A 26291-nucleotide genomic window follows, 5' to 3' on the forward strand; every position below is an offset into this window, starting at 1 on the left:
AACCAGCCTGCGTCCTATAAACTGAAGGCCAATGATGGGAGCTATAAGTGTGGGGTGTGGGGTGTGGGGTGTGGGGTGTGGGGTGTGGGGTGTGGGGTGTGGGGTGAGCTGTAACTCTCCCAGTTACGTCCGATGCTGAGCCACTGAAACTAAAACAAGTCTTTTAAGCTGTGTCGTATAAGCCACAAAATACCGTATATTATAATGAGATATAAACATGTATAATTCAAGAACCCCAATGGAAACAAGTCAGTGTGTTTGACTTTTCTGCATTTTCCTGGTGAGTAATTTACACATATGTTACTATGTGAAAAAATATATTAAAAATAGGAAATCTTGAGCACTTTCATGTACTTGCTCTCATGTCTTCTGAAGATGTGTGTGTAAGAACAGTAAAGTGTTCTTATGTCTTCTGAAGATGTGTGTGTAAGAACAGTAAAGTGTTCTTATGTCTTCTGAAGATGTGTGTGTAAGAACAGTAAAGTGTTCTTATGTCTTCTGAAGATGTGTGTGTAAGAACAGTAAAGTGTTCTTATGTCTTCTGAAGATGCGTGTGTAAGCACAGTAAAGTGTTCTTATGTCTTCTAAAGATGTGTGTGTAAGAACAGTAAAGTGTTCTTATGTCTTCTGAAGATGTGTGTGTAAGAATGGTAAAGTGCTCTCATGTCTTCTGAAGATGTGTGTGTAAGAACAGTAAAGTGTTCTTATGTCTTCTGAAGATGTGTGTGTAAGAATGGTAAAGTGCTCTCATGTCTTCTGAAGATGTGTGTAAGAACAGTAAAGTGTTCTCATGTCTTCTGAAGATGTGTGTGTAAGAACAGTAAAGTGTTCTCATGTCTTCTGAAGATGTGTGTGTAAGAACAGTAAAGTGTTCTTATGTCTTCTGAAGATGTGTGTGTAAGAACAGTAAAGTGTTCTCATGTCTTCTGAAGATGTGTGTGTAAGAACAGTAAAGTGTTCTTATGTCTTCTGAAGATGTGTGTGTAAGAACAGTAAAGTGTTCTCATGTCTTCTGAAGATGTGTGTGTAAGAACAGTAAAGTGTTCTCATGTCTTCTGAAGATGTGTGTGTAAGAACAGTAAAGTGTTCTCATGTCTTCTGAAGATGTGTGTGTAAGAACAGTAAAGTGTTCTCATGTCTTCTGAAGATGTGTGTGTAAGAACAGTAAAGTGTTCTCATGTCTTCTGAAGATGTGTGTGTAAGAACAGTAAAGTGTTCTTATGTCTTCTGAAGATGTGTGTGTAAGAACAGTAAAGTGTTCTCATGTCTTCTGAAGATGTGTGTGTAAGAACAGTAAAGTGTTCTCATGTCTTCTGAAGATGTGTGTGTAAGAACAGTAAAGTGTTCTCATGTCTTCTGAAGATGTGTGTGTAAGAACAGTAAAGTGTTCTCATGTCTTCTGAAGATGTGTGTGTAAGAACAGTAAAGTGTTCTCATGTCTTCTGAAGATGTGTGTGTAAGAACAGTAAAGTGCTCTCATGTCTTCTGAAGATGTGTGTGTAAGCATGGTAAAGTGCTCTCATGTCTTCTATAGATGTGTGTGTAAGAACAGTAAAGTGTTCTCATGTCTTCTGAAGATGTGTGTGTAAGAACAGTAAAGTGTTCTCATGTCTTCTGAAGATGTGTGTGTAAGAACAGTAAAGTGTTCTCATGTCTTCTGAAGATGTGTGTGTAAGAACAGTAAAGTGTTCTCATGTCTTCTGAAGATGTGTGTGTAAGAACAGTAAAGTGCTCTCATGTCTTCTGAAGATGTGTGTGTAAGCATGGTAAAGTGCTCTCATGTCTTCTATAGATGTGTGTGTAAGAACAGTAAAGTGTTCTCATGTCTTCTAAAGATGTGTGTGTAAGAACAGTAAAGTGCCCCATGACCATATCTCTCTGTGAAAAAACTCTATGCACATAAAGGTCCCCAAAATTTGGAATTAATTACCAGTAAATACTAAAGTAACCCGGTCTGAACACCAATTTAAGACTCTTCTCAAAAACCACCTACTCACCCTAAACTAAATACTCAATACTCAATATTTACCTTTATCAAACAACTTTACCAAAAAATTACCTAAATCATAAAACTTGAAATCTAGACACCCAAAGTTCATACATTATTAATACTACATTGTAGTATAGAAACCTACTCAAAACAATGCATCCTTACACCCAGTTGTAACATTCTCATACTGTAAACTACTTTCAACAACTCACAATGTTATATTCCCATAATTTAATTTCAATATTCATTATTGAAACCATTGTAATTAGAGTAAAATTACTGTCTGCTATAAACAATGAAGATGAACAACTTAAACAAACTATGGTCAATTCCTTTAGTATTAAGTATTCTGTAAGCCATTAAATTAAGTCTGCCCATAATACCCCGGCATGATAGTGGTTCTCTTTGCACTGCAACTTATTACTGTAATTTCATAATCACAATGTAATCTTGCAAAGAAATTAATTTTTTTTTTTTTGATTGTGTAAGCACAGGAAAGTGCTCTGGATTTATTTCCTATTTTCACCCTGGTGTTTTCTTCATATTTGCAATCACGCATTATATTGTGATGACTCCCATGTTACCATGTATGATAATTTGTGTAACTTTATTTACGTGTACCTGTAAATAAACTTACATTACTACTGCAACATTTGTAATTGTCAAAACTTTGTTGTCCAGTCCCTGAGACCCATACCTCTGTAATGTTGAGGTACAGTCCCTGGGCCCATTATGTACCTCTGTAATATTGAGGTACAGTCCCTGGACCCATTATATACCTCTGTAATGTTGAGGTATAGTCCCTGAACCCATTATGTACCTCTGTAATGTTAAGGTACAGTCCCTGGACCCATTATGTACCTCTGTAATGTTAAGGTACAGTCTCTGGGCCCATTATATACCTCTGTAATGTTAAGGTACAGTCCCTGGACCCATTATGTATCTCTGTAATGTTAAGGTACAGTCCCTGGACCCATTATGTACCTTCGCAATTGTTTGACTACCACCCATGCCATGGGTATGGTGTGCATAATAAACATATTAAACTAACAATGGAACATTATAGTATCCTAGCAAACATTATACTAGCACTATTAGGTACAATTAGACTTAGAAATATATTATATATATAAAGATATCTTGGGGTATCCCACAGAAAAACAATCGAAATGAGATTGTATATTTCGGGTCTCTTCCACTGTTGTTTTCCTGTCTATATGTGAGTTATCTTTCAGAGAGTTTTTCGACACCTCAGAACTATGTCTTCAGGGGTTATGGACTGATTACATCGTCTTTACATCTTTACTGTCTCCTCTGTATTCCACTGAGAAGATAATAATGGTAGAATTACCGAAAAATGTTATGGCAACGTTTCGCTCTCCAGGAGTTTTGTTAATCCATAACAACACAACAACGATCCTGGAGAGCAAAACGTTGCTGCAATACAAAGTCCATTTACTAACAACTTGACTGAAGAAGCCCACTGTGTAGGCAAAATGTTTTGAAATAAATAAATCTAACTGTTGCACATGTGTCTTACTTATCAACTTGACAGTACTGAATATCATTATTATCTTCACATCAACAACTGTTCAGTACATAAGAGAGAAATACTCTGTATACAAAGGGAATTTCTACAGTCACACCTAAATGTCACCCACCTCTGTACAACCTCTGCCACAGGCCTACTGGCCCATGCTTGGTAGGCCTACTGCCCTTGCTTGGCAGGTCTTTCTCACATCTTACCCTTGTAAGTAACTCTATTTAGGCACAGGTACACATAAGTATAATTATCATACAGTGTAAATTACCTAGGATAGCCCAACAAAAGTCAAAGTGACTTATTTACATTTACGAAGCTACACAAAGGAATAAACTAGACAAGCACCATTAAGCTTCTACTATCATTCACATTAAAGTATATTGCTGTCCTGTTGCTTGGTTGGAAAAGGTTTCACCTCACACACTGACTGTCCGTCATTTTATTCCCGACACAGGTAGAAGTGATGGATGCATTTTCTTACACTCGCTATATCTGTTCACCTAGCAGTAAGTAGGTACATGGAAGTTAGTGAACTGGTGTGGGTGGCATCCTGAGGGACAAGACTGAATGACCACAATGGAAATAAGACAAACAGTCCTCGATGATGCATCGACTTTCTTGGGTTATCCAGGGTGGCTAACCCTCCTTACCTTGGGTGGCTAACCCTCTCTAACCTGGGTTATCCTGCATGGTTAACTCTCCCTACCCTGGGTTATCCTGGGTGGCTAATCCTCCCTATCCTGGGTTATCCTGGGTGGCTAACCCTCCCTACCCTGGGTTATCCTGGGTGGCTAATCCTCCCTACCCCAAATTATCCTGGGTGGCTAAGGGATGTTATTTCTCAAAATTCATAACTTTTTTATTTACCGTCCAATTTCGTTCATATTTGGTATACAGTAGGGACCTGCTTTATGGCATTTTGCCTTATGGCGTTCCGCTAATACAGTGATTTCAAATTACGACAAAAACTTGCTATATGACTTCCAGCCTTTCTAATGCAGTGCACGCCACCGGTTTGTTTACATTCTCCATGAGCACATCTCTATCATGTCTGGAAACTTTCCAAAATTTCAAGTATTTTAAAGTTATTGCATATTAATATATGTACTCTGATATACTTATGTGTACCTGTACATAAATATACTTACACACTGTGCTGGCATGCAGGTAGACATTAAAATCACTAAGAGTCTCTCTACTCTTGACATCACATGATCTCGAGTGCATTAAATATTGTATATTACGTTAATAAAGACAGTTCCATTAATCCATCTATGATATTTTTTCAAAATTAAATAATAAACATGCTATATAACATATAAATATGATACATACACCCACAGTATAAAAATTGACATAAATATGAGATGTGTTTACAAACTGGTTTGTTGGAGTGTCGGAAGAATTATGTTTTCTTTAGTCAAACACCAGCTACTTAACCCTTCATCGCGCAAGGGGTCCGAAAATTTGAAATTCGAACTGAACTCCCTATGGTGGATAGAGTAACTCAATACAAGGTCACTGATCCCATATAAATTGATTTCTGATGGTTAGTTTTCGAGCAATTGCCAATCTCCGAAGACCGAAAATATTAGGCCGCCCCCGACAAAGTGATTAAAAAATTTTATGTTGCAAACTTGCAATTGTTAATAAAACACACCAAAACAATTTTTTAAATTTAATATACAAACAGACAATATAAAAAACATAAATGGAACTTGTATCAAAACATTTTTTAATTGTTACAAAAATATAAAAAGGAAGCAAATATCAACAATGCCAAATTGCAAAGTGATGCAAGTTTCAATCCCTATATTCCTGAGATTCATTTGGAAGACCAATGATTCTATATTGCTAATTGGCAAGATGGAAGTCTGTGAAACAATTTCTATCAGTCTTTATGCACAGATTTACTTTGCATACACTACAGACGAATGACGATGTTACCGTTTTTTTCGAGGTGCTGCAATACTTGCAAGTAAACGGCCTTTGCCCTGCCATTGGGAAGTGCATTAGAGTAATGTCTTTCCTAACACTGTCATCAGGCATTTCTGTACGTGTTCCCCTCCCAGGTTTCACTATGCCAACACCATTGGAAGTACATGGTGAATTAGTTGGTGAAGGTCTTGGAGTTGTTCTTAGGCTGCTCCCTCTAAGGTTTTGTCCTTTAGACCTTGCAATTTCAGAGATAGAATTCCTGAAATACTTCAGTTGCATACACTTTTGCTTTATTGCTCGAGAATCACGGCAATAAAGCAGCCATGCATTCACAACAGCAAGATCAATAATATAGGCAAATAGCCGCATGTACCAACGTTTTGATTTCATTGGTGTTTTGTAGAGATGCACCAACATGTTGCTTTTGTCAAGACCTCCCATGTTTGCATTATAGTTCTTGATGACTGCAGGGCACGATATTTTCTCTTTCCTCTTTGTACCCTTGTTATATCTCTCAACAAGACTCATGGGCTCGACCCCAATATCAGTTGTCACTAAAGTCACAACTTTGGTGTCCTTCCATCGTACAACAAGGACACCATCATTGTTGTTGAAGCAAAAATTGCCCCTGACCACACTGTTTTTTTCCATTTGTTTGATAGGCACCAGATGTGGCTTACCACAACTATTGTCACGTACTGTTCCAGTGTATCTGCAGTTATACTTATCTCTTAGTAGCTTGACCAAAGGCATACTTGAAAAGAAATTGTCAGCATAGATTGCTGATGTGTTTGTCTTGTTCATAGTTTGTGCAAGTACCAGAACAATCTTTGTACTTATTGGAAGTTTAGATTCTTCCTGTGGCAGCTGTATGGGATGTGTGTCAAAAGTTGTTGTGCCTTGATACATGAGTATATCATGTATGAGTCCATCTTGACTTGCACGACAAAAAAGTTTGAAACCCCACTTATCTGGTTTTGTTTTGATGTACTGCCTTAGGTTTCCAGCAGTTTTACCCTTGAAACCAACCATGACTTCATCAACAGATTGCTTGGGTGTAGCTGGAATTTTCAAGCAAGCATTAGTTAGTTCAGTGTAAAGAGGCCTTACTTTGTAGAATCTGTCATTATCCTTTTTTGTGTTGTCATTGAAATGAATATGACTTCTAAGGTACCTAAACTTCTAAGACGCCATGCTATCTGCAACCTGTTGGCTCCTAAAAGCAGCTTTCCAATAGTCTTCGAGGGATGGTAGTGAATTAATACCCATGAACAACAAAATACCTATGAACCTCATGATCTCTTCAGAATCTGTTGAAAAAGTACTATTTACATCTTGTTGCCTTGTATACAAATTTGTTTGATATGCTATGTTATCTATCATGGCTGGAGTAACGAACATACGAAAATACTCATATGGAGACCTAATTGCAAGAGGCTTTTCATGTTCATATGCCGGCAAAGGATCATTTTCAATGTCATCTACGGTCCACTCAGATGAAACTTGAAGAGCAATATTCTCATGGATCTCTTCCTCATCCGGGTATGCCTCAATCCTAAAAGTTTTCTTTTTCCTCATTACTTTCTGCTTTTTGGCTGGCCTTTCTTCCCTTTCTTCCTCCTCATCATCACTTGACATCTCTGCATCCTGTGCATCCGGTGGCAAGTATTCATCACCACTATCCAGCAATTCTGGTTCGTCTACCTCTGGTTCCGAGTCACTGTCTTCAGAAACGCAGACATACCTCGACCTGCTGGTCGACTGCTCCCCATAAAACAGCCTCTCATGGAACTGGAAGGACAATAGAAACCTCCTGTATAAATCCAGACCACTACAGAGTTCATATATGCAATTGAAAATGTTTTATAAATATTTATTTGACTAAAATTGGACATTCCCGGAAACTCGCGCAATACCGAAATAATTCGGACTAAAATGCTTGCACTTTTTTCAACTGCATGCTACACTCATATTATGCTTCACACGGACTTTAGGTATATATCAAAATATGCCTAAACTATTCATGTAAGCACTAAACACAACAATCAGTACTTACCGACATTGTAGAATGTATAATCCAAGAGTAGATTAGCAAGGGTGGAGGGAAAAATGCGCGTGTGTTCGAAGCCAAGCCGCTAGTGTTTATATTTTGATCTCTCAACCAATGGGAAGGCGGCAGAAGCGAACTGTACTTAGCTGAAGAGACTCAGGGAAGGCTTGTGATTGGTTGGAACTAAAGAACGGGAAGCTGGCCGCGCGGGGCGCGAAGTATGACACGCGCCAAAAACACGTAATCAATACCGAATTTTTTCGGCCAAACACGATAAAGGGTTAACTGTAAAAAAATATTCCTTTCATATGCCTTCATTCTATCTATGGCTATTCATGACCCTTGTGGGTTTTGCACTTCTTTTTTATTATGATTACAATAATAATAATAATAATAATAATAATACAGTGGACCCCCACCTTACAATATTAATCCGTTCCTGAGAGCTCATCGTATGCTGAAATTATCGTAAGCTGAATTAATCTTCCCCATAAGAAATAATGGAAATCAGATTAATCCGTGCAAGACACCACAAAATATGAAAAAAAAAAATTATCACATGAAATATTAATTTTAATACACACAAACTGACACTTACCTTTATCGAAGATCTGGTGATGATTGATGGGATGGGAGGAGGGGAGAGTGTGGAAGTTGTTAATGTTTAGAAGGGGAATCCCCTTCCATTAGGACTTTAGGTAGCACGTCCTTTTCTGGGGTTACTTCCCTTCTTCTTTTAATGCCACTAGGACCAGCTGACTGAGGTGCAGCAACAGCTGACCGTGGTGCAGCAGCAGCTGACCGTGGTTCAGCAACAGCTGATTGTGGTGCAGCAGCAGCTGACTGTGGTGCAGCAACAGCTGATGGTGGTGCAGCAACAGCTGACGGTGGTGCAGCAACAGCTGAGCGTGGTGCAGCAGCAGCTGACTGTGGAGCAGCAACAGCCGACTGTGGTGCAGCAACAGCTGACTGTGGTGCAGCAGCAGCTGACTGTGGTGCAGCAACAGCTGATGGTGGTGCAGCAACAGCTGACCATGGTGCAGCAGCAGCTGACTGTGGTGCAGCACAGCTGACTGTGGTGCAGCAACAGCTGACCGTGGTGCAGCAGCAGCTGACCGTGGTATGATAGTACGTATTTCCCACCATTTTTACATATGATTGCTTGAGAGATGGTATCTCTTGCTATTTGTTTTTCGTTTATCCACACCAATAACAGTCTCTCAACATCTTCGAGTACTTGCGATCTCTTATTCGAAAACAAAGTTGCACCTTTTGCAAGAACAGCTTCCTTGATTGCCGTTTTCTTGGCCACAATAGTAGCGATGGTTGATTGGGGTTTGGTATACAACCTGGCCAGCTCCAAGACATGCACTCCGCTTTCGTACTTAGCAATTATCTCTTTCTTCATTTCCATAGTAATTTTCACCTTTTTTACTGCACGGTTGGCACTAGAAGCTTTCTTGGGGCCTATGGTGACTTATTTTGCAGGTACAATCACTAAAAACACTGTGATAATATGAAATGTTCCGACTGTATGCGTGGATGTGACCGCACTGGCTGGCTTGTAAACAGTGGCACCCATGGGACAGCTGAGGCGCGCTCAGGCCACACGTAGGACGTGTCTCGAACAAATCGCGCGAGGTGAGTTTTTTAGCGTAAGGTGAGGCAAAATTTTTGCGTTAAAATGTATCATGTGGTGGATTTAACATAAGGTGATGCCATCGTATGGTAGGGGTCCACTGTAATAACAATAAAAAAAGTAACAATAATATCATTCACTCTAAAAATGGTGTGTTGCATAAGAATGGGAGCGTTGCTCTTTATTTATTCTTCTGTACTAACTTGTCAGAGCATCATTCCTTCTAAAAATGATGTTACATGAGAATGGAAGTGTTGGTCTTTATTTATTCTACTGTACTACTGTGGAGACAACTTGTACACAATGTAAGGTGTTTGTATGAATGTGTATGAACCATAACCTGACGTGTTTGTTAACATAGTACTCTGTGGCTCTGTCTTACTCATTCTCTCTCTCTTTCATTCATTTTCATCTCGCTTACTCACCCTACATTAAGACTACAAATATTCAAAGGTAAATAATGAGTGTACTGTATATGCATTTTATCGCTCTAGGGCTGTGGAAATTTGTCTGGACCACCTTCATGTGAGTTGTCTACCCTAGCAAACTCTGTTGACACCGAGATGTGAGGCTGGTGCCTCGGCCTCACAAGTGGCTCATATGACACGCTTCCACAAATGACTGATGCTGCAAGAACTGCAACAGGAGGCTAAAGCATCTATTAGGGGAGAAAAGGGGAATTTATAGGAGCATCAGAAGAGGAGAGGTTAACCTTACTGACCAATATGTCCAGCTTAAAAAAGAAGTAAAAAAGGGGATTAGAAAGGCTAAACGTGACTATGAAATTAGAGTTGCTAATGAATCAAAGACTAATCCAAAGGGGTTCTTTCAGGTGTATAGGACGAAGGTGAAGGAAAAAGTAGGACCTCAGAAAATTGGGAATGGACAGCTGACAGATAATGAACTGGAAATGTGCTCCTTATTTATTTATTAATTTATTACGAAAACATTATACAGGTTGCCAAAACTTGTATGCATAGCATTACGGGCTGGCTTAAAATTAACTTAAGATTAACTAAGCAATAATGTAATCAGTGATAAAACATTATTGTAAACAGATAACAATAAAGCACAAATGAGAATTACAAAGACAGGTCATATGGTTGCATGCATTGCTGTACATTCAGTAGAATGGAGTATTCTGTTAGGTAGTGTTCAGTTATTTAGTATTTATTTGGTTTTGGGTGAGTCTATGAAAGATGGATGGGTCTAAAAATGATAACAAAGTTAGATTGGGTCTTAGGTTTAACATTTATGTGATATAATTATGAGGAACATTTAAGATATACAATTTATAAGGTTCAGTTATTCTGTAGTATTTATTTGGTGTGCGAGGGGCTTTTCCAGCAGGCATGCGTGAGCGTGTTTGATAGGAGTGAATGGAGAGTTTTTAATACTTAAGTGATCTTTGAAGGGAGAAAAGACTTGACTGGAGATGGGAATTTATAAATGTTGCAGACTGTAGTGTAAAGCACCCTTCTGGCAAGACAGTGATGGAGTGAATGATGGTGAAAGTTTTTCTTTTTTGCCTTGGTGGGAATTTTGATAAAAAAAAAAAAAGTGATCTTTGAGAAGAGATATTTATAAACAGGTAATGAATTCCAGATTTTAGGGCCTTTTATGTGCATTGAGTTTTTGCATAGTGTGAGATGGACACGAGGAACATCAAAGAGTGATCTGTGCCTTGGGTTATGGTCATGTGTTCTGTTGAGGTTGGCAAGGAGATGTTTGAGGGGAGGGTTAAAATCAGAGTTAAGTATTCTATGTATGTAATAGGTGCAGTAATATGTATGGATATTTTGTATGGTGAGTAGGTTTAGTGTTTTGAATATTGGTGGAGTGTGCTGCCTGTAGAGGGAATTTGTTATCATTCTGACTGCAGCCTTTTGTTGGGTAATTAGTGGTCTGAGATGGTTAATTGTTGTTGAGCCCAATGCACAAATTCCATAGGTGAGATAGGGGTAAATAAGAGAGTGAAATAGGGCCAGGAGGGCTGACCGTGGAACATAGTACCGTATATTCGATAGTATGCCTACAGTCTTGGAAATTTTCTTAGAAATTTGTTGTACACGTGTTTGAAATTTGAGTCTATTGTCAAGGTAGATTCCTAAGAATTTTCCCTCTGTTAGCTTTGTGATAGGTGATCCGTTTATCATTATTTTAAGAGGGACATCTGTAGCTCTGTTACCAAACTGAATGAAGTAGGTTTTGTCAATGTTTAGTGTAAGTTTGTTAGTCCTCATCTAGGTAGATATTTTCTGTAATTCAGTATTTACAGAATTAACTAGCATGACTGGGCTCGGGTGAGAGATGACGTATGTAGTGTCATCTGCAAATAGTGTGGGTTTGAGTAATTGCAAAGCATTTGGTAGGTCATTTATGTATAGGAGAAAGAGAAGAGGGCCAAGGACACTTCCCTGTGGGACACCAACTGTAATTGGTTGTGCAGAAGAGTTTGCCCCATTTATGTACACATATTGGCTTCTGTTGCTGAGGTATGACTTGAGGTAGTTGAGGGAGTGCCCTCTTATACCATAGTGTGACAATTTTATGTGGAGCAAGTCATGGTCAACTGTATCAAAAGCTTTATGTAAGTCAATGAAGATCCCCAGTGGGACTTCTTTTTTCTCTATTGCAATGTATATATGTTCTAGCATGTGTATAATAGCATCATTAGTATTTTTATTAGGCCTGAATCCAAATTGGTAGGGGTTGAGCATGTTTTGGGAGATGAGGTAGGAGTAGATTCGTTTATGAATTAATTTTTTGAAGATTTTTGAGAGAGGGTGTAAGTTGGATATTGGCCTATAGCTAGTCAACTCTGTTTGGTCTCCTCCTTTATGGATCGGGGTGACCCTTGCTATTTTGAGAACTGTAGGGAAGGTAGAGGATTCAATGGATTTGTTAAAGAGTGTTGCAATGATTGGTGATAGCACTTGTGACACTTTTTTGTATATAAAGGGTGGTAAGGTATTTAAATCTCCTGTCTTGTTTTTTAGTGTGTTGATAATAAGGGAGAATTCGTATGGGTTAGTCGGAGCTAGGAACAGTGTTGTTTTTGGGTAGTTGCCAGTGAGGTAGTCATTTGGTGGGGTATCTGAGCTCGGGATTCTATTGGCTAGGTTTTTTCCTATAGTGGAGAAGAAATTATTGAGTCTGTTTGCTGTTTCTGTTGGTGGGAGTTGGGGTTCGTCTGATTTTGCTAATTTAATTTCGCTATTTCGAGATATCTTTTTTGTTCCTAGAATTTCTGATAGGGTTTTTCAGGTCTTTTTTATATCACCTCATAAGTTGGATAATATGTTCTCATAATACAATTTTTTTGCCCTTATCAGGCTGGTTAAGATTGACGAACAACGTTTTGTTTGGTCTCTGGTTATGTGACCCATTCTGTACTGTTTTTCATATAGGTGTTTTGAATTTATGGATTTGAGAATGCTGGGTGTTAGCCAGGGACTGTTCAGTCTCTTAGCTGTCATCTGTTTAGTTTTTTTAGGGCAGTGCTTGTTATAGAGGTATTGGGTCTTTTTTAGAAAATTATTAATACATTCGTCAATATCTGTATAGATTTCTAGCTCAATGTGCCAGTCAATGTTTGTTACTGCTGTTGTGAAGTTATTAATGGCTGCCTCATTGTGAAGTCTGAAGGTGACTTTAGTAGTGTCTTGGGGTAATTTACCAAAAGTTGTTATGAGGAAAGTAGGGTAGTGGTCTGTGGAATTATCTGTGATTATGCCTGATTTTAAAGGGGATATGGTGATGTGGTCTAGTAGGGAAACACTAGTCTCTGTAACTCTTGTAGGTTTTGTTACTGTTGGTAGCAACATGCAGTTACTCATTGTGTTTGTGAATTCAGTAACGTGTGGGTCCTGGTCTTGCAGGAGATTTATATTGAAGTCACCTGCGAGTAGTAAGTGATCTTTGTTCATGCGTGCGTCAGTTATCATACTTCCTAGGTTTTGACTAAAATGCTAATGTTTGACTGTGGAACTCTGTAGATGTTTATCAATGTGAGAGTTTTTGTAGGTATTTGGATTTGAATTTAGCTATTATATATTCCCCATGTTCATCCCTTGTGCAAGTATTAGTGATACATTCCAGTTGGTCTGAGTAGTATACAGCTGTGCCACCCCTTGTTGGTCTGGCCTACAGTTGTGTATGGCTGTGTAACCAGGAATGGCATAGACATAAGTAGTATCAGGCTTTAGCCAGGTTTCAGTTAGTGTAATGATGGACATATTGGCATGCAAGGAATTTAATGACTATTTTTTGTCAGTTTTTACACAGGAAGATGTAAATGAGATTCCAGTAATTAACAATTATTTGGTTCCTGATTAGTTTAAATTAACTAATATTACTGTCACAAGGAACATGGTTATTAAACAGATAGACAAACTGAAGCAAAATAAGTCCCCGGGACCCGATGAGTTGTTTTCCAGGGAACTTAAGGAATGCAAGATGGAGCTTAGTCAGCCATTAACGAGTGTGTTTAACGTGTCCATCCTTACCGGTGTTGTGCCAGAGTTGTGGAAGATGGCTAATGTGGTTTCTATATTCAAATCAGGGGATAAGTCCACTCCTTCAAATTACCGTCCAATAAGCCTGACATCTATAGTGGGCAAGTTATTAGAATCAATTATAGCTGACATTATCAGAAGTCACCTTGAAGAGCATATCTTGATAAATGAATCTCAGCATGGATTCACGAGAGGTCGTTCCTGCCTGACAAACCGACTGACGTTCTTCAATAGAACATCTGAGGCAGTTGACAGTGATAAGGAATATGATACTGTTTATTTGGATTTAAGTAAAGCCTTCGATAGAGTACCTCACAAGAGACTCTAAAGAAAAGTGGCAGCTCATGGTATAGGAGGTAAAGTTCTAGCGTGGATAGAGGCATGGCTTACCTATAGAAAGCAGAGATTTACCATTAATGGAGTGAAATCTAAATGGGGATTAGTCACTAGTGGCATTCCACAAGGATCAGTTTTAGGCCCTCTCTTGTTCATAATTTACATTAATGACCTTGATGAAGGGATTACGAGTGACATGAGTAAGTTTGCTGATGATACAAAGATAGGCCGTATAATTCACTCTGAGGAGGATATCAATGAACTCCAGGACGATTTGGACAAATTAATGTCTTGGTCTGAAAAATGGCAGATGAAGTTCAATGTGGATAAGTGTAAGGTACTTGCCCTTGGTAATGAAAATAACCCTCGAAGCTATAATCTAGGTGAAGTGGAGCTTGATCATACAGAATGTGAAAAGGACTTGGGAGTCATGGTAAGCAGAAATCTAAAGCCAAGACAGCAGTGCCTTAGTGTGCGCAACAAGGCCAACAGATTACTTGGATTTATCTCAAGAAGTATAAGTAACAGAAGTCCAAAAGTTATTTTACAGTTCTATACATCACTAGTGAGGCCTCATTTAGATTATGCTGCTCAGTTTTGGTCCCCTTACTACAGGATGGACATAGACTCATTAGAGAACATACAGAGAAGAATGACTAAAATGATTTACTGTGTAAGGAACCTCCCGTATGAAGATAGACTTAAAGCCTTAAATCTCCACTCTCTGCAGAGGCGTAGAATGAGGGGAGATATCATTGAAGTGTATAAGTGGATGACGGGCATAAACAAGGGAGATATTAATAAAGTACTGAGGGTGTCGAACCAGGTAAGAACCAGAAATAATGGATTTAAGTTGGATAAATTTAGATTTAGAAAGGACATAGGTAAGTACTGGTTTTTCAAACAGAGTTGTTGATGCATGGAACAGTCTTCCCAGTGGGGTGGTAGAGGCTAGGACCTTTGGTAGCTTTAAGAAGAGACTGGACAAATATATGAGTGGGAGGGGCTGGGTTTGATTGGTGTCATTGGGTACGGGAGTTATTTCTTGGGTAGCTTTGGGTAGAAGTCATTTTGATAAGGACTTGCCTCGCATGGGCCAGTAGGCCTTCTGCAGTGTTCCTCCATTCTTATGTTCTTATGAATAAAGAACTGACTTACTTGATGTTGAAGGATATATCACCCAGTTTTCAACCTCCCTAAGCCTTAGCCCCTCTGTACATTCCCCTACAAGTCACCACAATATTTAATCAGTATTAGTTACCTGCCTGCACCTCAGAAATTCCTGATTCCAAGAAGGTGAGTATCCCCTAGTTTAACTAAGCAGGAAGTGACACTAGCTTCTAAGCTTTAAACAAGAAAGGGGGCGCCGGTACGTACTGGTCTTTGGGCGTCCGACTGCACCAAAGACCCACAGTTCAACTCACTCACAATTTCCCCCCAGAAACAGGCCAGAATACTGTGAATGGGCCTGATGTAGGAGGGCATCTACAGTGCTTCGGGGTGCCTCCACTAGATTTCCCTAGGTCTAGTATATGTAGACACGTGGGGGCACCACCCTGCTGTTCACGGCACTTGTTATTCCGGTGGTGTCTGATCATAGAAGGAAGCACCGGCATCTCAAAGACCAGCGCCTGGTCGTTCAAGCTTGGGCTGCTACTTCTCCCTAGCTAATATAACCTAGTGTTTGCCTATATTCAAGACCCATTCCTACCTACATTAAGGTCTTAGGTCTACATTATTAATATCTACAGTTGTCTCAATAATCCTAATAATAGTTTACTATCAGTATAAACTACCTACGTCCTCCTTGAAGGGTAAATCTATCAATTAAGACATATCTTCCAACCACCTTCGCCAACTGGGGTATATGTATGTGTTTTGGGTAGATGTGAGGCCTGCAAAACTTAGATGGTCTATCTGGAATTAGGGGCTTCATACGGCTTATTTACCTTGTGGAATTTAGGACCGAATAAGTTCTAACAAGGGCACTTTATATGTCGTAGTAGGTGGGGAGGCCAGGCGGGCTACCATACCTCCCACACGACTTTCTACAAATAAATACTTTTCACCTCTCACCTTACATGAAGACCATTAAGACTACAAACATTTTAAGGTAACTAATGAGTGTACTGTATATGCATTTTATCACTCTAGGGCACTTTAAGCACTGTAGTATATTATGTGTGGATGGGGTGGCCAGGAGGGCTACCATACCTACCACACCTGACTTCTTACAGTAAATACTGCTCACCTCTTGTCCTACATTAAGATTACAAATACAGTGGACCCTCGAATTTAGTAGTGCCTTTTCTGTATGCAAAACTATTTTTGCATACAGAAATAATGTAAATCCAATTAAACCATTCCAGATACCCAAAAATATTAACAAACAATACATTTTATAGATAATAAAAACAGTTTTGCATACAGAAAAGGGGTCCACAGGTGAGGGCGGCGGCGGCAGCAGCAGCAGCAACGGAATCCTACCAGCTCTTCTTTCTCAAAAAAACATCGCTCATCAAAACTTGTGATGGCCTAAGTGAAAGTTCAACTACATGAACCCACGTAGACCACAACAAGACCCAAGAATACTAAGAATGTAACCCAAATCTTGACAAAATTAGATCTAAGGAAGACAGCCCTGCTAACCCAAACACTGCCTCCGCTGCCAGACAACCACTTAACCCAAGCTCCGAGAAAACAAGCCTTCTCCTCCATTGCTACACAGTATCTACTTTAGTGATACTATGAAAGGATATCGCAGAAGAAACAACACCAGTAATAATAGGATAACAGCAAGGACCCTAGAACTCAACTTGTCTACCCAGCAGGACGCCGGTGTATCATCAACCCCCCTCACCGCCGCCACCCAGGGAACAACAACAAACATGGCTGACTCCCCCTCCAACTCCACTCCCTTCAAAGGATTCATCCATGATAACTCAGGTATGATTATTCCTGACAATATCAAGGACTACATCGTTGCTCTAGAAAATGAAATCAAAGATATCAAAGCAACACTCGAGCGACGAGAATCCAAGATAACCAACCTCGAGAACAAGATCCAAAACCTTGAAGAGAAGATTACATCGGGAAGTGTTGACACAGAAAATACTCTAAAAGCAGCTATAGCCAGTCACACCGAACAAATAACTACAATAAATATGAAGGTTGAAGAAGCAATCAAGGACTGGAATCAGAACATGCACACTCGACTAAATGAATACCTTGATTTCCAAGACGACAAAACTGAACAAGATAAGTTGTCTGATGCAGTTATAATAAACAGTCCACACATTCCTAGTGACATAACACAAGCACAGTGCAAAGAAACTGCTATCAGGATAATACAGAACCACGTACAAGTCATCGTGCAAAACAATGAAATCAAAGAAACACGTTTGCTAGGAAAACCAGGAAGTAAACACAGTATAATGATCAGACTTCATTCATACGATAAAAGAAAGGACCTAATTAAATCAGCAATTACAATGAAAAATGTAGTGTACATAAATGAGTGTCTAACAAAAAAACGTCAAAACCTTCTCTTCAGGCTGAGAAAACTTAAACAGGAAAACAAAATACATCAGTGTTTCATGCGAGATGGGAAAATACTAGTAAGGAAAACATCAACAGGACAACAATATACCATCTCAAACGAACACGATTTCTCTACCTTCCTTAGAAAAGCTGACATTTCTGTAACAGATTAGATAAGTGCCCTTAATACATATATACGTGTGGTGCATATAGTGTACGTTACTATTATATTGTGCATTATTATTTTTATTATTTTTCATCACTAGCTAATCCCAACTACCTCCAATACTCTATACTTCTTTCTTACTGCTATTAATTGCTCATAATTTTAAATTACAAGTCAAATCTTACTCCAAATTAATAATATTCATTATTCTTACATGTCCATTTAATTTTGATTATCACTACTTGTTTTTTAGTCACTTTTCATTGTGTATGCAATTAGTGTATATTCCAATTACTTTTTTGCAAGTACCAAAACTATCTTTTGCTAGCTAGTACCAACTACCTCATTTTTTCTTTTTTTTACTTTTTATTGTGCAATAAACTGCTCAATTTATTTAATATTACAAATCAAATCTTACTCCTAAACCAATATTATTTCATAGTGACCACCTGTCCATTTAACTTTGTTTACCATTACTTAATTTTAGTCCCTTATATATTTTTCCTTTATTTTAGCTTTATATAACTACCCTAGTTTATATATTCACAATTGTTAAAATAATCAAGGTGCTATTCTCAGGTGCTAAAGTAGAATAAGTTCACAATTTTGCCATTATATTCCAAAGCTCATTTATTTGATTACCACTTTATTGTTCACCACAACTTATATTAGTCCCTTTTATATTATAATTTTATACTATAATTCTAACTTTAAAGAATTACCTTTATAATACTACCTACTATCATATTCCAAAGCTCCATTATTTGATCGTCACTTTATTTGTATTAGTCCATTTTATATTGTCTCCTTTATTTTAGCTAAAAAAAAAAAAAAAAAAAAACTACCTTAGCTCATTATTTTACATTTGTTAAATAACTCAGGTGCTATTTTTTAGCTTAAGACTATTTACTTTGTTTTATACTTAATTCTAACTATAGATTCCCTACAAATCTTATGATTACAAGCATTGATCCTGATACCAACCTCTTATTTAATGACTTAAATGAATCAAACAGTTACTGTAATTACTACACTGCAGAACAATCAAAGGCACTTCTCAGTGCCAACAACAACATAACTGTCTTTAACTACAATATCAGATCTTTAAGCAAGCATTACGATGACCTCATAGCATTACTAAATTCCTTACATGCCAATATGTCCATCATTACACTAACTGAAACCTGGCTAAAGCCTGATAGTACAGATGTCTATGCCATTCCTGGTTACACAGCCATACACAACTGTAGGCCAGACCAACAAGGAGGTGGCACAGCCATATACTACTCAGACCAACTAGAATGTATCACTAATACTTGCACAAGGGATGAACATGGGGAATATATAATAGCCAAATTCAAATCCAAATACCTACAAAAACCTCTCACATTGATAAACATCTACAGAGTTCCACAGTCAAACATTAGCCAATTTAGTCAAAACCTAGGAAGTATGATAACTGATGCACGCATGAACAAAGATCACTTACTACTCTCAGGTGACTTCAATATAAATCTCCTGCAAGACCAGGACCCACACGTTACTGAATTCACAAACACAATGAGTAACTGTATGTTGCTACCAACAGTAACAAAACCTACAAGAGTTACAGAGACTAGTGTTTCCCTACTTGACCACATCTGGACCAACACCATATCCCCTTTAAAATCAGGCATAATTACAGATAATACCACAGACCACTACCCTACTTTCCTCATAACAACTCTTGGTAAACTACCCCAAGACACTACTAAAGTCACCTTCAGACTTCACAATGAGGCAGCCATTAATAACTTCATAACAGCAGTAGCAAACATTGACTGGCACACTGAGCTAGAAATCTATACAGATATTGACGAATGTATTAATAATTTTCTAAAAAAGACCCAATACCTCTATAACAAGCACTGCCCTAAAAAAACTAAACAGATGACAGCTAAGAGACTGAACAGTCCCTGGCTAACACCCAGCATTCTCAAATCCATAAATACAAAACACCAATATGAAAAAACAGTACAGAATGGGTCACATAACCAGAGACCAAACAAAACGTTACTCGTCAATCCTAACCAGCCTGATAAGAAAGGCAAAAAAATTGTATTATGAGAACAGATTATCCAACTTACGAGGTGATATAAAAATGACCTGGAAAACCCTATCAGAAATTCTGGGAACAAAAAAGATATCACGAAATAGTGCAATAAAATTAGCAAAATCAGATGAACCCCAACTCCCACCAACAGAAACAGCAAACAGACTCAATGATTTCTTCTCCACTATAGGACAAAACCTTGCCAATAAAATCCCAAGCTCAGATACCCCACCAAATGACTACCTCACCGGCAACTACCCGAACACACTGTTCCTAGCTCCGACTAACCCATACGAAGTTTCCCTTATTATCAACGCACTAAAAACAAGGCAGGAGACTTAAATACCTTACCACCCTTTATATACAAAAAAGTGTCACAAGTGCAATCACCAATCATTGCAACACTCTTTAACAAATCCATTGAATCCTCCACCTTCCCTACAGTACTCAAAATAGCAAGGGTCACCCCGATCCACAAAGGAGGAGACCAAACAGAGTTGAATAACTATAGGCCAATATCCAACTTACACCCTCTCTCAAAAATCTTCAAAAAATTAATTCATAAACGAATCTACTCCTACCTTTTCTCCCAAAACATACTCAACCCCTGCCAATTTGGATTCAGGCCAAATAAAAATACTAATGATGCTATTATACACATGGTAGAACATATATACACTGCAATAGAGAAAAAAGAAGTCCCACTGGGGATCTTCATTGACTTACGTAAAGCTTTTGATACAGTTGACCATGACTTGCTCCACCTAAAATTGTCGCACTATGGTATAAGAGGGCACTCCCTCAACTACCTCAAGTCATACCTCAGCAACAGAAGCCAATATGTGTACGCAAATGGGGCAAACTCTTCTGCACAACCAATTACAGTTGGTGTCCCACAGGGAAGTGCCCTTGGCCCTCTTCTCTTTCTCCTATACATAAATGACCTACCAAATGCTTCGCAATTGCTCAAACCCACACTATTTGCAGATGACACTACATATGTCTTCTCCCACCCGAGCCCAGTCACGCTAGCCAATACTGTAAATACCGAATTACAGAAAATATCTACCTGGATGAGGACTAACAAACTTACACTAAACATTGACAAAACCTACTTCATTCAGTTTGGTAACAGAGCTACAGATGTCCCTCTTAACATAATGATAAACGGATCACCTATCACAAAGCTAACAGAGGGAAAATTCTTAGGAATCCACCTTGATAATAGACTCAAATTTCATACACATATACAACAAATTTCTAAGAAAATTTCCAAGACTGTAGGCATACTATCGAAGATACGGTACTATGCTCCACAGTCAGCCCTCCTGGCCCTATATCACTCTCTTATTTACCCCTATCTCACCTATGGAATTTGTGCATGGGGCTCAACAACAATTAACCATCTCAGACCACTAATTACCCAACAAAAGGCTGCAGTTAGAATGATAACAAATTCTCACTACAGGCAGCACACTCCACCAATATTCAATACACTAAACCTACTCACCATACAAAACATCCATACTTATTACTGCACCTATTACATACATAGAACACTTAACTCTGATATTAACCCTCCCCTCAAACATCTCCTTGCCAACCTCAACAGAACACATGACCATAACACAAGGCATAGATCACTCTTTGATGTTCCTCATGTCCATCTCACACTATGCAAAAACTCAATGCACATAAAAGGCCCTAAAATCTGGAATTCATTACCTGTAAATATAAAAGAAACACTACCTGTTTATAAATTCAAGTCTCTTCTCAAAGATCACCTACTCACCCAAAACCAAATAAATACTGAATAACTGAACCTTATAAATTGTATATCTTAAATGTTTCTCACAATTATATCACATAAATGTTAAACCTAAAACCCAATCTAACTTTATTATTTTTTAAATACACTACCTAACAGAATACTCCATACGACTGAATGTACAACAATGTAAAACACTTGTGCTTTATAGTAATCTGTTTACATTAATGTTTTATCACTGATTTCATCATTGCTTAGTTAATCTTAAGTTAATTTTAAGCCAGCCCGTAATGCTATGCATAGTATAAGTGGCTTTGGCATGCTGCTCTTATCTGTATTTTTTTGTACCTCTGTATGTGTGCTCAAATTGTAAATAAATAAATAAATAAATAAATTTTAAGGTATATAATGAGTGTACTGTGTGTATTTTACTTTTTATTGTTTCTTAATTCTTAGTTCGATTGCTAACTTAATATATGTTAGTGTAAACTTGCTATCTGGCATTTATATGCATTTGTAAGTGGAAAAAATGGCGTTCTGCTTTTCGGCGATGTCTGCTTCGCGGCGGTAGCCTGGAACCTAACCTGCTATATAAGTAGGGCCCTATTGTACTTTAAGAAACAGTTATTTATTACATTTTGATGAAGTTTCAATAAGATTGCAAATGAAACAACTGAAACAAAAAATATTAAAAAAAAAAATAAAGTTTGGCAAGCACATGCAAATTACTGGCACTGGAAAAGTTACTGGGCACTCCCCACTCATAAAACAATGCTAATCCAATAATATTATAAAGCTAGATACTGTAATTTATTTTGTCTTCATTCCCCCCCAAAATAAATTTCTTAAGTTGTTGACATTTAGAAAAATATCTGCCTCTTACCCCCCCCCTCCCCATCCCACTGCAAATCATAAAATATTTGAGATATGTCAAAGGTTGCTTCCTTCGAAAATATAACAGCCATTGTTTTATATTTGTTGTGTAAATTCTTCCAATCCGTTCATTATTAATGGCACACTTTCAAGAAATAGGTCAATATCTTACTTCTGAGATATTAGAGGGAACGTACACATAGCTGGTTACTTGGGAAAAAAAAAAAAAATCGTACTACTTTTGAGTCTTCCATAGGATATCAATGTTTGCCCTGTGGTAAACTGTGTTTTCTGTAGTTTCAGTGATCAGAGGTACAAGTGGGAGGCCAATTATATATTTTAGGTTCATATCAAGTATCCACGATCCACGGTCACCGGCCAAGCGCTTCATACAATTGGACGTTGTGGAAAATTCTGAATTTTCCTAAATTCAGCATGTGTAAATTTAAATAACATAACTGTTTACCTGGAGTTTACCTGGAGAGACTTCCGGGGGTCAACACCCCCGTGGCCCGGTCTGTGACCAGGCCTCCTGGTGGATCAGAGCCTGATCAACCAGGCTGTTGCTGCTGGCTGCACGCAAACCAACGTACGAGCCACAGCCCGGCTGATCAGGAACTGACTTTAGGTGCTTGTCCAGTGCCAGCTTGAAGACTGCCAGGGGTCTGTTGGTAATCCCCCTTATGTGTGCTGGGAGGCAGTTGAACAGTCTTGGGCCCCTGACACTTATTGTATGGTCTCTTAACGTGCTAGTGACACCCCAGCTTTTCATTGGGGGGATGGTGCATTGTCTGCCAAGTCTTTTGCTTTCGTAGTGAGTGATTTTCGTGTGCAAGTTCGGTACTAGTCCCTCTAGGATTTTCCAGGTGTATATAATCATGTATCTCTCCCTCCTGCATTCCAGGGAATACAGGTTTAGGAACCTCAAGCGCTCCCAATAATTGAGGTGTTTTATCTCCGTTATGCGCGCCGTGAAAGTTCTCTGTACATTTTCTAGGTCGGCAATTTCACCTGCCTTGAAAGGTGCTGTTAATGTGCAGCAATATTCCAGCCTGATTTGACCCTTCAAGAAATTTTGAATGAGGGAGGGGTGTAGAACAGCTACTGAGTGATGTGGGGAAGGATGCCTTAGTGAAAATACATGTGAACACTGGTCTGTTAGAAGTTTAATTTAATCAGGCATCATCGAAGTTTGGCTGGTGTAAATCTGCCCCAATCCGTAATTTATAAATTGCTCACACATTCCCACTGAAGAATTGGGATAAAACGTGTTGAAAACCCTTACAATTTGGCAACAAGGATGGAAAAATAGAAGACTCCACATCTTCCCAGCAGCACACCTTAGCTAAATGATGCTTACCCATAATGTACAGTAGTTGTGCACTGGCCATCACAAATTCTTGCTGTTAGGGTAACATTAGGGTGTGTTCCAAAATTAATAATTTTGATCCAGTAATTAAATGGTGAGTGCTCAGGCTATATTTTCCTTTCTATTTACATAAAATTCATATATTTTTAGTAAAATGCTACTCAAGAGACCCTCCCCCTCTCCTTCCAAGTCACAAACCATCATGTCCACTCACTATCTTGTAATTTACCAACATTATTGGTATTAATTTTTATGTTGTAATATTTGATAGGTCCGACTTAGTTTATGGGTGGGAAAGTGTGTGGGGGTCTCGGAGGAGAGGTATGGTGCAGCCTAGTACCTCTAAAATCCCATCTAGCTCTAAGGTACAACAAACATCGGTAAGTACAATAAATTGTTGCTTAGTTGTGCCCCCTTCAAATTATGTGGATGAAATATTTCCAGAATGTATCTGTGAACCTCATCCCCATAATTTCCCAGAGATGTCTTTCATTATTCTTATTGTTATATTTCTTGTTTCTGATATCATTTGTAATGGGTAGATGAAGTTTACCTTAATAATTGCATAATTATACAACATTCTATAGTGCAGTGAGGCACCATTTCTTGCGTGTTGCTTGCTCAACGTACACTAAGCTTTGCACGTGGAACTTGAATGATTCGCCGGTACATGTCCTGGCCCGGGTCTTTCCCAGTCTATAAGCGGCTTCTCCCTCTCTGATAGCTCCTCCCACTTTGTAACCATGGCACAAGGAGAATTTTATATATTAGATACAATGACACAAAGAAATAACTAAAAAATAGTTAAAAATTTCTGAAAATTCACATTGTGTTCAGACATATTGCATGAGTCATCACAAGGCAATGAGTTAATGACTATAATTCCTTGTAGAAATATACCTGGAGTTTACCTGGAGAGAGTTCCGGGGGTCAACGCCCCCGCGGCCCGGTCTGAGACCAGGCCTCCTGGTGGATCAGAGCCTGATCAACCAGGCTGTTGCTGCTGGCTGCATGCAAACCAACATACGAGCCACAGCCCGGCTGATCCGGAACTGACTTTAGGTGCTTGTCCAGTGCCAGCTTGAAGACTGCCAGGGGTCTGTTGGTAATCCCCCTTATGTGTGCTGGGAGGCAGTTGAACAGTCTCGGGCCCCTGACACTTATTGTATGGTCTCTTAACGTGCTAGTGACACCCCTGCTTTTCATTGGGGGGATGGTGCATCGTCTGCCAAGTCTTTTGCTTTCGTAGTGGGTGATTTTCGTGTGCACGTTCGGTACTAGTCCCTCTAGGATTTTCCAGGTGTATATAATCATGTATCTCTCCCTCCTGCGTTCCAGGGAATACAGGTTTAGGAACCTCAAGCACTCCCAATAATTGAGGTGTTTTATCTCCGTTATGCGCGCCGTGAAAGTTCTCTGTACATTTTCTAGGTCGGCAATTTCACCTGCCTTGAAAGGTGCTGTTAGTGTGCAGCAATATTCCAGCCTAGATAGTACAAACATAAGACTGTACATCAAAATGGGCTTGGCCTCCCTAGTTTTGAAGGTTCTCATTATCCATCCTGTCATTTTTCTAGCAGATGCGATTGACACAATGTTATGGTCCTTGAAGGTGAGATCCTCCGACATGATCACTCCCAGGTCTTTGACGTTGGTGTTTCGCTCTATTTTGTGGCCAGAATTTGTTTTGTACTCTGATGAAGATTTAATTTCCTCATGTTTACCATATCTGAGTAATTGAAATTTCTCATCGTTGAACTTCATATTGTTTTCTGCAGCCCACTGAAAGATTTGGTTGATGTCTGCCTGGAGCTTTGCAGTGTCTGCAATGGAAGACACTGTCATGCAGATTCGGGTGTCATCTGCAAAGGAAGACACGGTGCTGTGGCTGACATCCTTGTCTATGTCGGATATAAGGATGAGGAACAAGATGGGAGCGAGTACTGTGCCTTGTGGAACAGAGCTTTTCACCGTAGCTGCCTCGGACTTTACTCTGTTGACGACTACTCTCTGTGTTCTGTTAGTGAGGAAATTATAGATCCATCGACCGACTTTTCCTGTTATTCCTTTAGCACGCATTTTGTGCGCTATTATGCCATGGTCACACTTGTCGAAGGCTTTTGCAAAGTCTGTATATATTACATCTGCATTCTTTTTGTCTTCTAGTGCATTTAGGACCTTGTCGTAGTGGTCCAATAGTTGAGACAGACAGGAGCGACCTGTTCTAAACCCATGTTGCCCTGGGTTGTGTAACTGATGGGTTTCTAGATGCGTGGTGATCTTGCTTCTTAGGACCCTTTCAAAGATTTTTATGATATGGGATGTTTGTGCCAAATTCTTAAACTATATTTCTGTAAACTTAACTCATTTTTCAAAAAATTTCGCATTCTTTTTCCCAAACACACATTGTATCCCTCCCTACCTATGGTTATCCTGGGTAGCAAATCCTCCATGCCCTGGGTTATCCTGG

General features: G+C 38.9%; 2 protein-coding genes across 3 annotated transcripts in view; both read right to left on the reverse strand.

Moving 5' to 3' along the window:
• The window catches only part of LOC128698466 (cytochrome P450 2L1-like), a 145017-nt gene that overhangs the window by 90816 nt on the left and 27910 nt on the right, over window positions 1-26291 (reverse strand). The window contains exon 1 of one of the 2 annotated variants that reach the window (XM_070080112.1): window positions 24375-24545. The exons of the other annotated variant lie outside the window; for it this stretch is intronic. The gene's annotated coding sequence lies outside the window, so the exon portion shown is untranslated. Of the gene's footprint in view, window positions 1-24374; window positions 24546-26291 lie in introns of those variants that run through there. 2 annotated transcript variants of the gene reach the window in all.
• On the reverse strand, window positions 6340-7803 carry LOC138851234 (uncharacterized). Its single transcript, XM_070080110.1, has 2 exons — window positions 7528-7803; window positions 6340-7262 (listed from the first exon to the last, which is right to left on the reverse strand). The coding sequence occupies exons 1-2, from the start codon at window positions 7531-7533 to the stop codon at window positions 6654-6656; spliced, it is 615 nt and encodes a 204-aa protein (XP_069936211.1). The 5' UTR covers window positions 7534-7803; the 3' UTR covers window positions 6340-6653.

The sequence above is a fragment of the Cherax quadricarinatus genome, unplaced genomic scaffold (assembly GCF_038502225.1).
Source record: "Cherax quadricarinatus isolate ZL_2023a unplaced genomic scaffold, ASM3850222v1 Contig150, whole genome shotgun sequence".
NCBI lineage: Eukaryota > Metazoa > Arthropoda > Malacostraca > Decapoda > Parastacidae > Cherax > Cherax quadricarinatus.